The sequence below is a fragment of the Cervus elaphus genome, chromosome 19 (assembly GCF_910594005.1).
Source record: "Cervus elaphus chromosome 19, mCerEla1.1, whole genome shotgun sequence".
NCBI classification, from domain to species: domain Eukaryota; kingdom Metazoa; phylum Chordata; class Mammalia; order Artiodactyla; family Cervidae; genus Cervus; species Cervus elaphus.
Window position 1 is genome coordinate 54,314,691 of NC_057833.1, and position 14,220 is coordinate 54,328,910.

The 14,220-nt window shown below is 41.8% G+C and overlaps 1 protein-coding gene across 1 annotated transcript in view; it reads right to left on the minus strand.

The window, feature by feature from the left end:
* Positions 1-14,220, minus strand: part of ARHGAP31 (Rho GTPase activating protein 31) — a 119,898-nt gene that overhangs the window by 33,797 nt on the left and 71,881 nt on the right. Inside the window, exons 4-6 of the mRNA XM_043874409.1 lie at positions 6,741-6,823; positions 5,470-5,577; positions 4,447-4,589 (exon numbers count right to left, since the gene is read on the minus strand). Of these exons, the coding sequence (XP_043730344.1) occupies positions 4,447-4,589; positions 5,470-5,577; positions 6,741-6,823 (334 nt within the window). The remainder of the gene's footprint in view (positions 1-4,446; positions 4,590-5,469; positions 5,578-6,740; positions 6,824-14,220) is intronic.

Below are 14,220 nucleotides of genomic sequence, written 5' to 3' on the forward strand. Positions count from 1 at the left end.
AGCAATCCTGGCCAGCCCAGCCAGAGGGCACACAGAGGCTTCAGAAGGTAACCTGCATTCCTGTACTTTTCAGAGACAGACTGTTCATTCACAAAACAACATATTGAACACTTACTATGGGCCAGAGTAACAGCTGAGGGTATTTGCCCCTGGGTACTGCCTAGTCCTTCGGTCAGGTGAGAACGTGTGTTCAGGCACAAAGGTGGTCTCACTTAGCTAGGGTGGGGAGGAGACGACCACCTTCTCTCTGCAGCTGTAGGCATATACAGATGTGAGAGCTGGATCATAAATAAGGCTAAGGGCTGAAGAATGCTTTCGAACTGTGGTGCTAGAGGAGACTCTTGAGAGTCCCTTGGACTGCAAGGAGATCAAACTAGCCAATCCTAAAGGAAATCAGCCCTGAATATTCAGCCCTGAATATTCATTGGAAGGACTGATGTTGAAGCTGAAGCTATAATACTTTGGCCACCTGATGCGAAGAGCTGACTCACTGGAAAAGACCCTGATGCTGGGAAAAATTGAGGGCAGGAAGAGAAGGGGGCAGCAGAGGATGAAATAGTTAAATAGTATTACTGACTCAATGGACATGAATTTAAGCAAACTCCGGGAGATAGTGAAGGACAGGGGAGCCTGGCATGCAGTCCATGGGGTTGCAAAGAGTTGGATATGAACGACTTAGTGACTGAACAATGACAACAAATGACTTATTCCATTTTGTGTAAACGTTAAGTATGGTACCAAAGTCAATAAGAATTCATAATTTAAGTGGAATGCACTGAATAATATGGAGGCATAATAATAATAATATTGGAGGCAGTCAAGAATTAAAGGCTCAGAGGAAACTAAATTTCAATATGTGGGACAAAAGCTGATTAAGGCAACAGTCATAAAAAGGCATTTTATGGCATTTCCAGGTTGGAATTAGGAACACCCTTAATACTAACAGTCATGGGTGGAATTTGCTGTCAAGAAGAACATTTCCCAAAGTCATTAATTCTCTACAATGGTTTATTTATTTGTTTTCTTATTTTTTTTTCCTCCCAGAGGCATCAATGGGTAAGGAAAAATCACAGGCTGGAAGATTTAGGTTCCATGTTCAGTCCTATAAGTTGCTAAGTTTTTCTGGTTCTCTGGTTCTTCATGTATAAAATAAGGTTGATAACTTTAGGATGGTTGTTGTGATAAGACAAAGAGATGATATATGTGGAGGGTCCGTCATAGTTCCTGGCATACAATAAGTCCCCAGTGAATTACTGATTGATTCAAAAGGATGAATGAATGAAAGCATACTATTTCTCATTCCCAGGTGGCGCTAGCGGTAAAGAATCCACTGGAGACATAAGAGTTGTGGGTTCAATCCCTGCATCGGGAAGATCCCCTGGAGAAGGAAATGGCTGCCCACCCGGGTATTCTTGCCTGGGGGATCCCATGGACAGAGGAGCCTGGCAAGCTACAGTCCATGGGGTCACAAAGAGTCAGACAGGTCTGAAGCAACTTAGCACAAAGTGCAAGTTAAAATAAAGATAAAAGAAACGTCAGCCATTCCTAGGTATATAGTCAAGACAATTAAAAACATACGTTCACACAAAAACTTGTACATGATTGTTGACAGCAGCATCATAATAACCAAAATGCAGAAACAACCCAAATGTCCATCAACTGATAAGTGGATACATAAAATATGGTATATCCATACAATAGACTATCATTCAGCTATTAAAAAAATGAAATGCTGATCTATGAGAACATGTGCTAAGTGAAAAAAGTAGGTCATCAAAAGCCATATATTGTATGATTCCACTTATATGAAATGTGCAAAAGAAGCAAAATCCATAGCAACAGGAAGCAGATGACTGGTTGCCAGACTCTGGTGGGAAGGGAGGACAAAACGTGGAGTGACTACTGGGTGTGAGGTTTCTTTCTGGAGTGATGAAAACATCCTGGAATTAGACAGTGGTGATGGTTGAACAATTCTGTGAATACACTAAAAACCACTGAAATGCACACTATAAAATGATTAAAGTGGTGAATTTTATGGTATGTGAATTTTAAAAGAAAGATCATAAACCACATAGAGGACAGGATGGGGGTAAGAATTATTATACCAGTAATCAAAATTTGATATTAATTGCAATTGATTACTTTGATGGTTATAATTGATTTTCCCAAGCTTATTAGCCAAACTAGAAAAGAATGCTTTGATCAAATCATACAAATATTTTGCAGTTATAGTTCTCACACACACTGGTTCTTGAGGTATGGACCTGGGCCAGTAGCAGCAGCATCACCTGGAAACTTGTTAGAAATACAGATTTTCGGCAGCACTCCAGACAAGCTGAATCAGAAATTCTGGGTATGAGGTCCAGTAAACTGTGTTTCAACAAGCCTTCCCAGTTATGTGATGTATGCTAATGCTGGAAATTGTACCCTCACACAAATAGTAGTTATCAGGTTTACTGATCAGCTGGATTTTTTATTTTTACAAACTAGGCTCATATGAGTTCAAGCAGCATAAACCAATACCAATGCATCCCTGGGGTTCATTATGCTATTACGAGAACTGGAACATCATGTCTTGCATCTCATTACATCCAACCTGAAATAGCTATATGTTTCTCACATATAGTGGGTTTCAATGCTAGCTAGTCTCTATATACATGCACCCACAAACACACACTCACTGCAGTATGCCCAGTGTCCAGCACAGTGCAGAACAAAGCAAGTGCTCAAGAAATGCTTGCAAGAAATCAAAACCTCAATGAGGTACCATTTCACGCCAGTCAGGATGCTGCTACCCAAAAGTCTACAAGCAATAAATGCTGGAAAGGGTGTGGAGAAAAGGGAACCCTCTTACACTGTTGGTGGGAATGCAAACTAGTACAGCCGCTATGGAAAACAGTGTGGAGATTCCTTAAAAAACTGGAAATAGAACTGCTATATGACCCAGCAATACCACTTCTGGGCATACACACCGAGGAAACCTGATCTGAAAGAGACACGTGCACCCCAATGTTCACCGCAGCACTGTTTATAATAGCCAGGACATGGAAGCAACCTAGATGCCCATCAGCAGATGAATGGATAAGGAAGCTGTGGTACATATACACCATGGAATATTACTCAGCCGTTAAAAAGAATTCATTTGAATCAGTTCTAATGAGATGGATGAAACTGGAGCCCATTATACAGAGTGAAGTAAGCCAGAAAGATAAAGAACATTACAGCATACTAACACATATATATGGAATTTAGAAAGATGGTAATGATAACCCTATATGCAAAACAGAAAAAGAGACACAGATGTACAGAACAGACATTTGGACTCTGTGGGAGAAGGCGAGGGTGGGATGTTTCGAGAGAACATCGAAACATGTATATTATCTATGGTGAAACAGATCACCAGCCCAGGTGTGATGCATGAGACAAGTGCTTGGGCCTGGTGCACTGGGAAGACCCAGAGGAATCGGGTGGAGAGGGAGGTGGAAGGCGGGTTCGGGATGGGGAATACAATGTAACTCCATGGCTGATTCATGTCAATGTATGACAAAACCCACTACAATATTGTAAAGTAATTAGCCTCCAACTAATAAAAATAAATGAAAAAAAAAAACAACAAAAAAAGAAATGCTTGCAAGAAAGACAAGTATTATATGATACAGCTTACATGTGGAATCTAAAAAATAGTACAAATGAAGTTATTTATAAAACAGAAACAGACTCACAGAGATAGAAAACAAACTTATGGCAACCTAAGGGGAAGTGGGGGATGGATAAACTGGGAATATGGTATTACACAGATACACACTACCATATGTAAAACAGACAATAAAGATTTAGGGTGTAGCACAGAGAATTATATTCAATCTCTTATAATAAACTATAATGGAAAAGAACCAAAAAAGGAATATAGGTGTGTGTGTGTATAAATGTAATTTATATTGTAAATATAAATATTCACAATATTGTAAATCAATTATATTTCAATTTAAAAAAGAAATGCTTGCAAAGAGAAGGCATTCTGAATATATATGCAAGCATGAACAGGATGCTTCTTAACTCACTCACTCAAGCCTTCTGCAATATCATACTGGAAGTAAAAATAAAAGCTAATAGTTGGGGGGATATTGCCAGTGCCTCTGGATAACAACTGGAAGAGTTTAAGAACTCACTAAAAACAACAGAACAGTAGTCAAAGTCACCACACCACGTTCATGGGATAGGCCATGTATGCAACTGATCAGAAACATACTAGAGCCACATCTGCACACACCACACCTTTGTTGCATAGGCATACACGTACATATGCACGATCCTCAGACATCTGACACAGTGTTGTCAGCGCACACACACAGCTGACACTGAGAGCTAGATCCCAACCCACTCTAACTTATTCTTGGGTCCCGTGCCTCAGGCAAAGAAGAAGTGTATGCCAGGAGGAGCCATTACCATTGTTCTCCAGTGACCCGGGTGTACCGTTGTTAAAGATTTGATCCACATGATTCAGTATGAATTCAATCACCACCTGCTGGACCCGGACTGCAAGGAAGGCTGCATCTCCATTGCAACCAGTGGCTTCAATTTCTTTAGACCTGAACCGCAAAAGAAACACATTCAGTGAATGAGTCTGCCCTACCGCCTGAAGCATAAGCGGGGAGCCAGCGGGCCTTTGCACAGGCCCTAATTCCTAAATGTATACAGCTTGTTAATTTGTATTAATATAACTATTTAAGATCAATTGCAGAGACTCTTCAAAGGCTGTGAAGCCCAACACACTGGACAAATTGGAAATAGTCACCAGGTACTATAAACTGCAAAGCTATAAACACTGTATTACTCAGTACATAGGAATTGATTTTGTTTTTTTCATAGGATCTCCTTCAAGCTCCAAAGAATTGTTCTAAGGGCAGGTCGTCATTTACAAAGTCATGTGAAGCAGTTAATTCAGGTTCTATCTACCTCTGTTCAGTTCAGTTCAGTCGCTCAGTCGTGTCCGACTCTTTGCGACCCCATGAATCGCAGCACACCAGGCCTCCCTACCCATCACCAACTCCCGGAGTCTCCTCAAACTCATGTCCATCGAGTTGGTGATGCCATCCAGCCATCTCATCCTTTGTCATCCCCTTCTCCTCCTGCCCCCAATCCCTCCCAGCATCAACCTAGGACCCCACCAAAACCAACAAAAGCCAAGGAACCCCAAAGACCCAGAAAGACCTTTCCAGGAAATTATAACATACGATCCATCACACTGGCCACATCATGATTATAGCCAGAATATACTTCTGGGTTCCAGAGTTTCCAAGGTTAGCAGGCAAGGGCTGTTAAAATCACCTTTAATTCCCCTGTGTGACAAATAACCACTTAGCCAAAGGTTTGTCTACCAGGGGGCTCAGTTTTGAGGAATCCAGGCTTCGTTTGAATTGGGGGCTGCTTGGAGCCCACTGGGGCAGTGAGGTGAGGGGAGGTGGTTACCTGAGGAGGTTTGGTGCCCACACCAGGGCCAGGTTCCTGGCATGCATGTTGGTCTTGCTGCTGAAGGATGCGATGTGGGCCAGGTGTCGAATCAGGTATTCCAAGGTCCTATAACGGTTCATTGAAAAAAAGAAAAAGTAGGAAACTTCAGAGTCTGTGTGAAACCTGACATCTGGAGATAATTTCTAAGGTTGAGTTAAGAGACTCTAAATATGTCTATTTCATGAATTTTGTAAGGTTATCAGGAAGATATCAAGATAGATGGAAGTAATTTTCTTGGCCCTGGGAACACTGGCCATGGGTGGGGAGGAGACAGTCTCGACAGAAGTCAGCTGAGGATGCCAGTGCAGCCAGAGATGGATCCTGGGACTGACAGTGCTTGGAGCCTGTGCCTCCAGTTAACCAGGGCAGCATGGCCTCCACACAGTCTTGAAACTGGCCCTCATCTCAGCTTTTATTGTAATTCTTCCAGCTATGGGCCCCCTGGTACTGGTTAAGGAACTCATTTGACAGATGAATAACATCTGTTATTTCTGGGATGTTCTTATACTACATCAAAATCTGCCCTCTTATAAAGACCTGGGTAGGTTTAAGAACCACTGGGATTCCCTGGTGGCTCAGATGGTAAAGAATCTGCCTGCAATGCTGGGAGACTGGAGTTTGATCCCTGGGTAGGGAAGATTCCCTGGAGAAGAGAATGACAATCCACTCTAGTGTTCTCATCTGGAGGATTCCATGGACAGAGGAGCCTGACAGGCTATAGTCCATAGGGTCACAAAGAGTCGAACATGACTGAGTGACTTTCACGGGGAAAGGTGGCACAGTTAGGGACTGAACTGTGAGGAGACGAGAGGATGACAGGATGTAAGGGCTGCTACTGATGAGCATACAGAGACAGCAGTCAGCCAAACGCTCAAGAGTGATAGTCAAACCCTGTTTAGAAACCACCTTGGTTTCCACTGATTTGGTTAAGCTATGAACCTGGGTAAGAATCTAGACTATCTCTGTGAGACTGGCCTGTGCAATCAGAAATTATTCTTATGGGACTCTGAGGTATACTCTGAAAGTAATTTAGACATGGGCTGTCCCTTCCCATCAGGGTCTCTGGTCAGGCACCAACACGCTCTGATACAACTGACCTTTTCGCCTACCTCAACCTACTCCAGAAAGCCACTGTCCACTGAATTTGTCCCCTTTTATGATGCCAGCCTGCAGCTGTGGTATTACATCACATTGAGAGACTGAGAATTTCTTTTACCAAGAATTCTTACCTGTAATGGGATGGGGGGAGCTCCTGGATAACATTTTGGATTCGGGCCAGTTGGCCTTCTTCCGGGCAATGAGATACCGCCTCCTGTGGACAGGAAATGAAGCAATCCAGTGAGCACTCAAGAAGGGGGACACTCCCCTGGATCTGCGGGTTTTATTCAGGCTTCTGGCACTCCAGCCTCTCAGCCATGCCTAGAGACCATCCTCCCAGGAGGCACGCTTTTCTAGAAAAAACAAACCACTAAAATCTCCGAGGGTTCATGATGGAAAGCGTCTCTAACAATGTGGGCACACAGGGTCTCTGTGTGTCCTCAGATGGTAGATAGGTGTCTGGTAAAGATGGTATGGAATCCTGGGTGTGTCCTGCGTGGCAGACAGAGTTCTCACACTGGGAGAGAGAAACAGAGACAGAGACCGAGAGAGGTGGAGATGACAGGGTGGCTGCATGTTTATTCAACCAGCTGTCTTTTTAGGTGCAAACAGCCACTCCCATCTAGCCTGAGACTTTCCTGTGACCAGGCAGCCTGTCACTGATTCCAGGAAGTGGGGACCACGTGAAGACGTGCCTTCTCAGCAGGATAAGAGCTTTGTCCCTGAGACCTGGTGGCCTTGCCCGGACTTGCTCTCTGGTTGTTTCCTGTGTGGGTATGTGGTTCCCAGCTCAGCCCAGGCCCTCAGGAGAGGCAAGGGCTTCAGTACATGCAGTGTGATTCCAGGCCTGCCTGGGGCTCCTGCACAATACAGGTGCCCCCGACAGATTCCCCTATACCCTGTCCTGTGAATCTGTCCTGCCTGTGTTCAGGCTCATGGGCCCCTCCCAGTGGCTGAGTACTTAAGACTGACCACATGGGCGCAGTACCTAAGTTCAAAGTCAGTAGTCACATTTTTTTTTTCACTACGTTATAGTTTACTACACTAAAAATGTACAAATCTTCCGCTACAGCTTCCCGAGTCCTTTCATATGCATAATAACCGTGTAACCCCACTCAGATCAAGACACTTTAAAACGGCTCAACTACTGGCTCCATTTTCCTAAGTGGCTTTGGCCACCAACCTATTTTTGTTTGACTTTTTTATTTAACTGAAGTAAAGCACTCACAGAAGCTAACCATTTTCAAAGGCAATCAAAAATATCTACGTGGGAAAACTCTACTTCATTTCCTACTCAGAAGTGGGGAGAAACTTGGGGCTCAGAGGGTCACAGTTGTCTCAGTCTTCTGCTGGGTTTGCAAGCCTCAAAACAGAGCCAGCATAAATATGATCTCTGTCTCAATTCTTGCTTTTTGAGATGTGCAGATGTAGAGGGTGAGGACCAGAATGGGGCCTGAAGTAAGCACCTGATACCTCTGCCCTCTTCCTGGGCTCTGTCACTTAGAAAACAGATTTGTGAGGGAGATCCTGACTCTCAAGACAGGGAGAATCTCATAAAGCGAGTGAAGGGAGAGAGCCTCAGAGGAAGGAGTGGCGAAGGAATGAGGCGTGGACCCTCCCACCTTCTATCCTGTGAAGGGCGGGTGGGGAGGCCTCTCTTCCTCTCTTGGCAAAGAGAGGATGAGCTTTGCAAAGCTTTACACCCACCCCCTTCCCAAGCCCCCCACCCACCCCCACTTTCTAAAAGTGTGTCTTAGGAATAAAGGTGTAGGTCAGTTTAACAGAGTTCATGGAAAGTTTCTTTAATATTTTAGGAAGCTGTTAGTCACCTCTGTTCTGAGAGACTGGGCGGGCTCACCCCTGATGCCTGCAGGTCCCATATGGGATCATTTTATTATTCACAGCTTCTCCCCTTCACACCCCAATCCTATTTGGAAGCTCTCTAGATCTTCATTGTTTTCCCAGAGGGTCTGCTCACTGCAAAGCTATTTTTCCATCTCTTTGTGTTTCCACATTAGGACAGCACAGAGTTCATCACTGGGGAATTGAAGGAAGGGAGTTGAAACTTTGCCCATCCCAATCTTTTGCCTAAAAGAGAATTTCACTCAACATTACCCAAGACAAGCTTGCTGACAGTTAAACTTTAAAAAATCCAGGTTGAATCTGTGACCATTTGTTCTCTTCCAGTCAGTATCAATAAGACCAGCTTCCTGAACTTTGAGGACTCTGGCGAGGGCTGGTCTCCCATCCCCTCTGGCCAGGCCCAGGCTCTAGTTTCCTCTGTATATCTGAACACCACCTGAGCCCCTGAGCCTGGGCAGCTGCATCCCCAGGATGGATAAGCAACCCGGGTCTGTCCCTTCTAATTGCACCCCAGCTGCAACTCAGTTTTTACCTTTTATTTTGTATTAATTATTTAAAAATTATTATAAAGCCACTTTTGTTATTTTTAATTACTTTAAGTGATTAGGTTAAAAAGGTATTCATGCACATGATTTAAAAAATGTAATGCATTCAAAGGAATACACAGAAGAAAGTGTCTTCCTTCCAACATCGGACCCTCAGTCTCCAGAGACAACAACCACCGTTGTCTTCCAGACAGTTGTTATACCTCCCTGTCTTTGTCACACCTGTAGCAGCAGACACCTGGCCCATCTGCAAATTCCTCATCACCCATCATTTCCTCCTTGCTTGCTCCCTATGGGCCGTGCTGGCCTCCATATATTCCCTCAAACAAGCTTGGCATGTCCTTGACAAGGGCCTTGGCACCTGTTATTTCTTTTCAGCTCCCTCTTCCACCAGATACTTGCACAATTTGTTCCCTTTCTTCATCTTTGTCTCTGTTCAAATATCACCTCATAGGAGACCTTTGATTATCAGTCCCCAGCATTCTCTGACTTGTGCACACGTGCGTGCTCAGTTGCTCAGTCGTCTCTGACTCTTTGTGACCCCATGGATTGCAGCCCGACAGGTTCCTCTCTCCTTGGAAATTTCCCAGGCAAGAATACTGGGGGGAATTACCATTTCCTACTCCAGGGGATCTTCCTAACTCAGGGATCAAATCTGTGTCTCTGCATTGGCAGGTGGATTCTTTACCACTAAGCTACTGGGGAAGCCCTCTCTGACCTGTATCCTGCATTTATTGTCTTCATAGTGCTAATCAACAGTTCTCACTATCGAGTTATGCTTTGGATTTATTTGTCATCCATCTCTTTAATTAAAATGTAAGTTTCAAAAAAAAAAAAAAAATGTAAGTTTCGTGAGAACCTAGTGGCTCAGCTGGTAAAGAATCCATCTGCAATACGGAAGACCTGGGTTTGATCCCTGAGTTGGGAAGATCCCCTGGAGAAGGGAAAAGCTATCCACTGCAGTATTCTGATCTGGAGAATTCCATGGACTTCTATGGGGTCGCAAAGAGTAGGACACAACTAAGTGATTTTCACTTTTCATGAAAACAAGGATTTTGTCTGACTTGCTTACCTAGCACCTGGAACTGTGCCTGCCTAGTATATATGGCAGGTGCTCAAGAGATGTTAGTTGCATGAAGTGAGTAAGTGAATGAATCTGTATTTTGCTTTGCATTTAAAAATGCCAGAAAGCCCCACTTTGGGCCACTCTTCCAGGGCAATACCATCCGAGGACCAAACCTCCTTCGTGGGGAGCATCAGCTTTACTGAGATAACTCCCCTCAACTTTCAGCCCCTTGAGAAGTGACCAATCAGCCTGGTTTGCCCGAGATTGAGGAGGAGTGCCTTGGAACTCAGGACTTTTCTGAGTTAAAAGTGGGCGAGTCCCTGGCAAACCAGGTCAGTTGGCTGCTGCCATGTTGGCAGACATCTTGAGCTCACAGCCAGGCAACCTCTACCTGATGCCACACACCTGTGGTCCACCCCCATCGACACTTCAGATGACGCGTGTGGGCCAACCAACCTGCCAGCAAATGTTTACTAGGCAAGAGTCACAACATTCTCCAGTAGCTGGAAAGCAGGGAAAGGAAGCAAAAAAATCAGTAAAATAAATATGCTTTCTGTCATTAGGAGGCTTACAGTTTAATGAGGGAGACAGATACGCAAAGATGTTATTTCAATATAAAATGTAATGCCTCTTTAAACTGCCTTCTCTAAAAATCCTAAATCAGGGAGCAACTTTTCTCTACCTTGGGTTTAATTATTTTAGCTGAATCAATCTGATCCAAATTGAATTTTTCCTAAAATGAACTTTTTTCTGATAAAAATAAAATGTAGTAGGTTGAACAGTTGCTTCCAAAGATATCAGGTCCTAATCTCAAAAACCTGTAAATGTTACCTTATTTGGAAAAAGAGTTTTTGCAGGTGTGATTAAGTTAAGGCTTTTGAAATAAGGAGAGTCTCATAGATTATCCAATATGTGTGTATGCATACAGTTGTGTTCGACTCTTTGCGACCCCATGAGCTGTATAGCCCACCAGGCTCCTCTGTCCATTGCCTTCTCCAGACAAGAATACAGGAGTGCATTGCCATTTCCTTCTCCAGAGGATCTTCCTGACCCTGGGATCTAACCCTCATTTCTTGGGTCTCCGGCATTGGCAGGCAGATTCTTTACCACTAGCGCCACCTGGTGGGCCCTTAGAAGAGGGAGGCGGAAGGAGATTTGACATAGACCATGGTGGCTCAGAGGATAAAGCGTCTGCCTGCAATGAGGGAGACCTGGGTTCGATCCCTGGGTTGGGAAGATCCCCTGGAGAAGGAAATGGCAACCCACTCCAGTATTATTGCCTGGAGAATCCCATGGACAGAGGAGCCTGCCTGGCTACAGTTCATGGGGTCATGTCCATGGAGGCAGAGACGTGGCCACAAGCCAAGGCATGCCAGCAGCCACCAGAAGCTGGAGGAGGCAAGAAACAGGTTTCCCCCTACAGTCTCTGTAATGATCCATGGCCCTGCTGACACCTTGATATCAGCCCAGTGAAACTGATTTCAGATTTCTGGACTCTGGAACTGTGAGAGAATAACTTTCTGTTGTTTAAGCCACCAAGCTTGTGGTTTGTTACGCAGCCACATAAAACTAATACATGTACTTAAAGGACATAAAAATCACATGCTAACTCATCACTCAGACATAACTACTGTTAACCTACTCACACTGAACCCTAAAAGAAGCAATCTGCCCGGGGCTTCCCAACACCAAAGATGAACACTGCCATCATTTCCTATTTATTGCATATACTGCTTTTTTCCACTTAACTTTGTACTGTGGCCAGCAAATAGTCTTCAAAAATATGACTTTTCACGGCTACACAGGATTTAAAACAATAGATTTATTATCATTTATTTAACCCTTCCCTTATTGTTGGACATGCAGATACTCCCTAATTTTGTTACTGTTACTACAGCAGTGAAATATTGGTAAATCAATTATTCATGTGCACATCTGATTATTATCTTAGAATGGAGTCTGGGAATAGAATACCTATTTAAAAAATATGAGCATCTTAGGACTCTTTAGTAATTTCAAATGACTTGCTGGATGTCCAGCCAATTTACACTTGCAATAGAAAACTATGACAGAGTCAGTGTCACCACAGACTTGGCAACATGAAATACTAACATTAAAAAAAAATTTTTTTAATATGAAAATACATTTTTTCTAATACATTTATACTTTTAAAATAACTATGTTTCTTTACAAATTGTCTGTTGAGGTTTTTGCTCATTTGTTTAGCAGGGTGTTGTGTGTTTTTTCTTTTTTATTGATATGTAGGAGTTTTATATAATTAAAAAATATTCATCTCCTGTCATCCTTATTGTAAATGTTTTCCATAGTTGGCCATTCACCTTTTAATTTTCTTAATGTATTTTTAATGTAGAAAAATCTAATATTTATGTAGTTTAGTTTGTTAAATTTGTCTTTGGTGATTTTTTTTCCTTTGCTTTTGTTCTTAGAAAATCTTTCACCCTGAAATCTGTTAAATGGTACGAATGTAACTTGACTTCTCCCCTCTCCCAGCACTTAGCCAATTTTCCTAACATTGTTTATTGAATTGTTCCTTCATTAGTTTGGGATGTTTTCTGTATATCATATTAAGTTATTTAATACCTGAGCCTATTTAAGGGCTGTTAAATCTATTTTAAAAACAGTGTGGCAGGTCTGAGACAGAATGTTAAATCTTTACTTTCATTTACTATCTGTATAAACCCAGGCAAGAGTCACTTCAGCCTCAATTACTCATCTGTAAGAGACAGTAAAAAGTGTTTCACAGAGTTATTTTGAAGATTGAATGAAATAATATTTGTAATAAGCTTATCATATAGTAAGCACTAAGTAGCAGATATCACCATCATCATTACTTCATTAATATTTTTCTAATTCTATTATATTCCACTGAAATATTATTCCACTTCATCTGTGCAAGTAAGTTTAAATAAATCATTGTAAGAATGTGTGACAATGTAATAGAGCTGTTCCCATGTCCCTGGAAAAGGTTTGCTTATATTTTCATAATTCATCACTGTGATTTAGAGAAATGTACTCAACTATAAATTCAATGATAGTTAAGTCACGAGATCCTACCTATGTAGAGTTCACCTGTCACAACAAAACATCTTTTATTTCTTAGTGTCCTTAAACTATGTTTAAATACAATGTTAAGTTCTCTTGAGATCTGATGACAAGTGGACAGTAACATTGCTTTGATATTTTCTGTTGCTGTGGAAGAAAGAATGATTAGCAATGTCAGGGAACAAAGGCAGAGAGAGATAAACATGGATTTTGTTTTGACCCTATAAACAAGATCTGAGAAGAAACTTCTATTTCTGAAGTTTCTAGACAAGAATTCCTATCTATCCCTAACTATCATAGAATTAAATTTAATTAAAATAGGTTGGACTCATTCAGCTATTTAACATGTGATATTGTAGTCTTATTTAAGGATGAAACTATTATACTGTACTAAGATTAAAACTATGTAGAAAACAATAAAATCTTATGCACAAATTAAAACAATAAGATTTTTTTGGTTGATTGAGATTGGCAAACAATTTAGCAAATTAAGAATATTCAGTGTTGGCAAGGCTGCAGGAAAAAGAACATTCTTGTGTCTCTGCAGAACTTGGCAACATGTGACAAAATTTTAAATAAGATCCTTTTACTTAGTAAATGTACTTCTGTGATTTAAACAGAATAAAGTATAAGGATATATGTACAAAAATGTTTACTATAATGTTGCTTATAAAAGCAAAATGTTAAGAAACAAAATGTCTAAATATCCATCAGTAGGAATCTGGTTTAAGAAATCACTGTGTATATGACAGAATACCCTGTAAAAATAGTGTCTCTCTGTATTTTTTACCATGGAAGGATGGTCAAGTTGTTGAATTAGCACTGTTTCATAACATCAGAATGTATTGAATAGTACTGAGGAACAAATGTAGGGAGAGAGAAAGGGAGATAGAGACAGACAGACAGACAGACAGATCTGTAAGGGTATCTTCTGAAATGTGAATAGCACTCATTAACTCCTATATAATTTCAAATTAAAGAACATTTATATGTCCAAAATAGGTTTATTACAAGAGATATAAGAAAGATTCTTTCCCATGGTTAGAGCCTTGGTCTGGTCCTTACCAATAATTG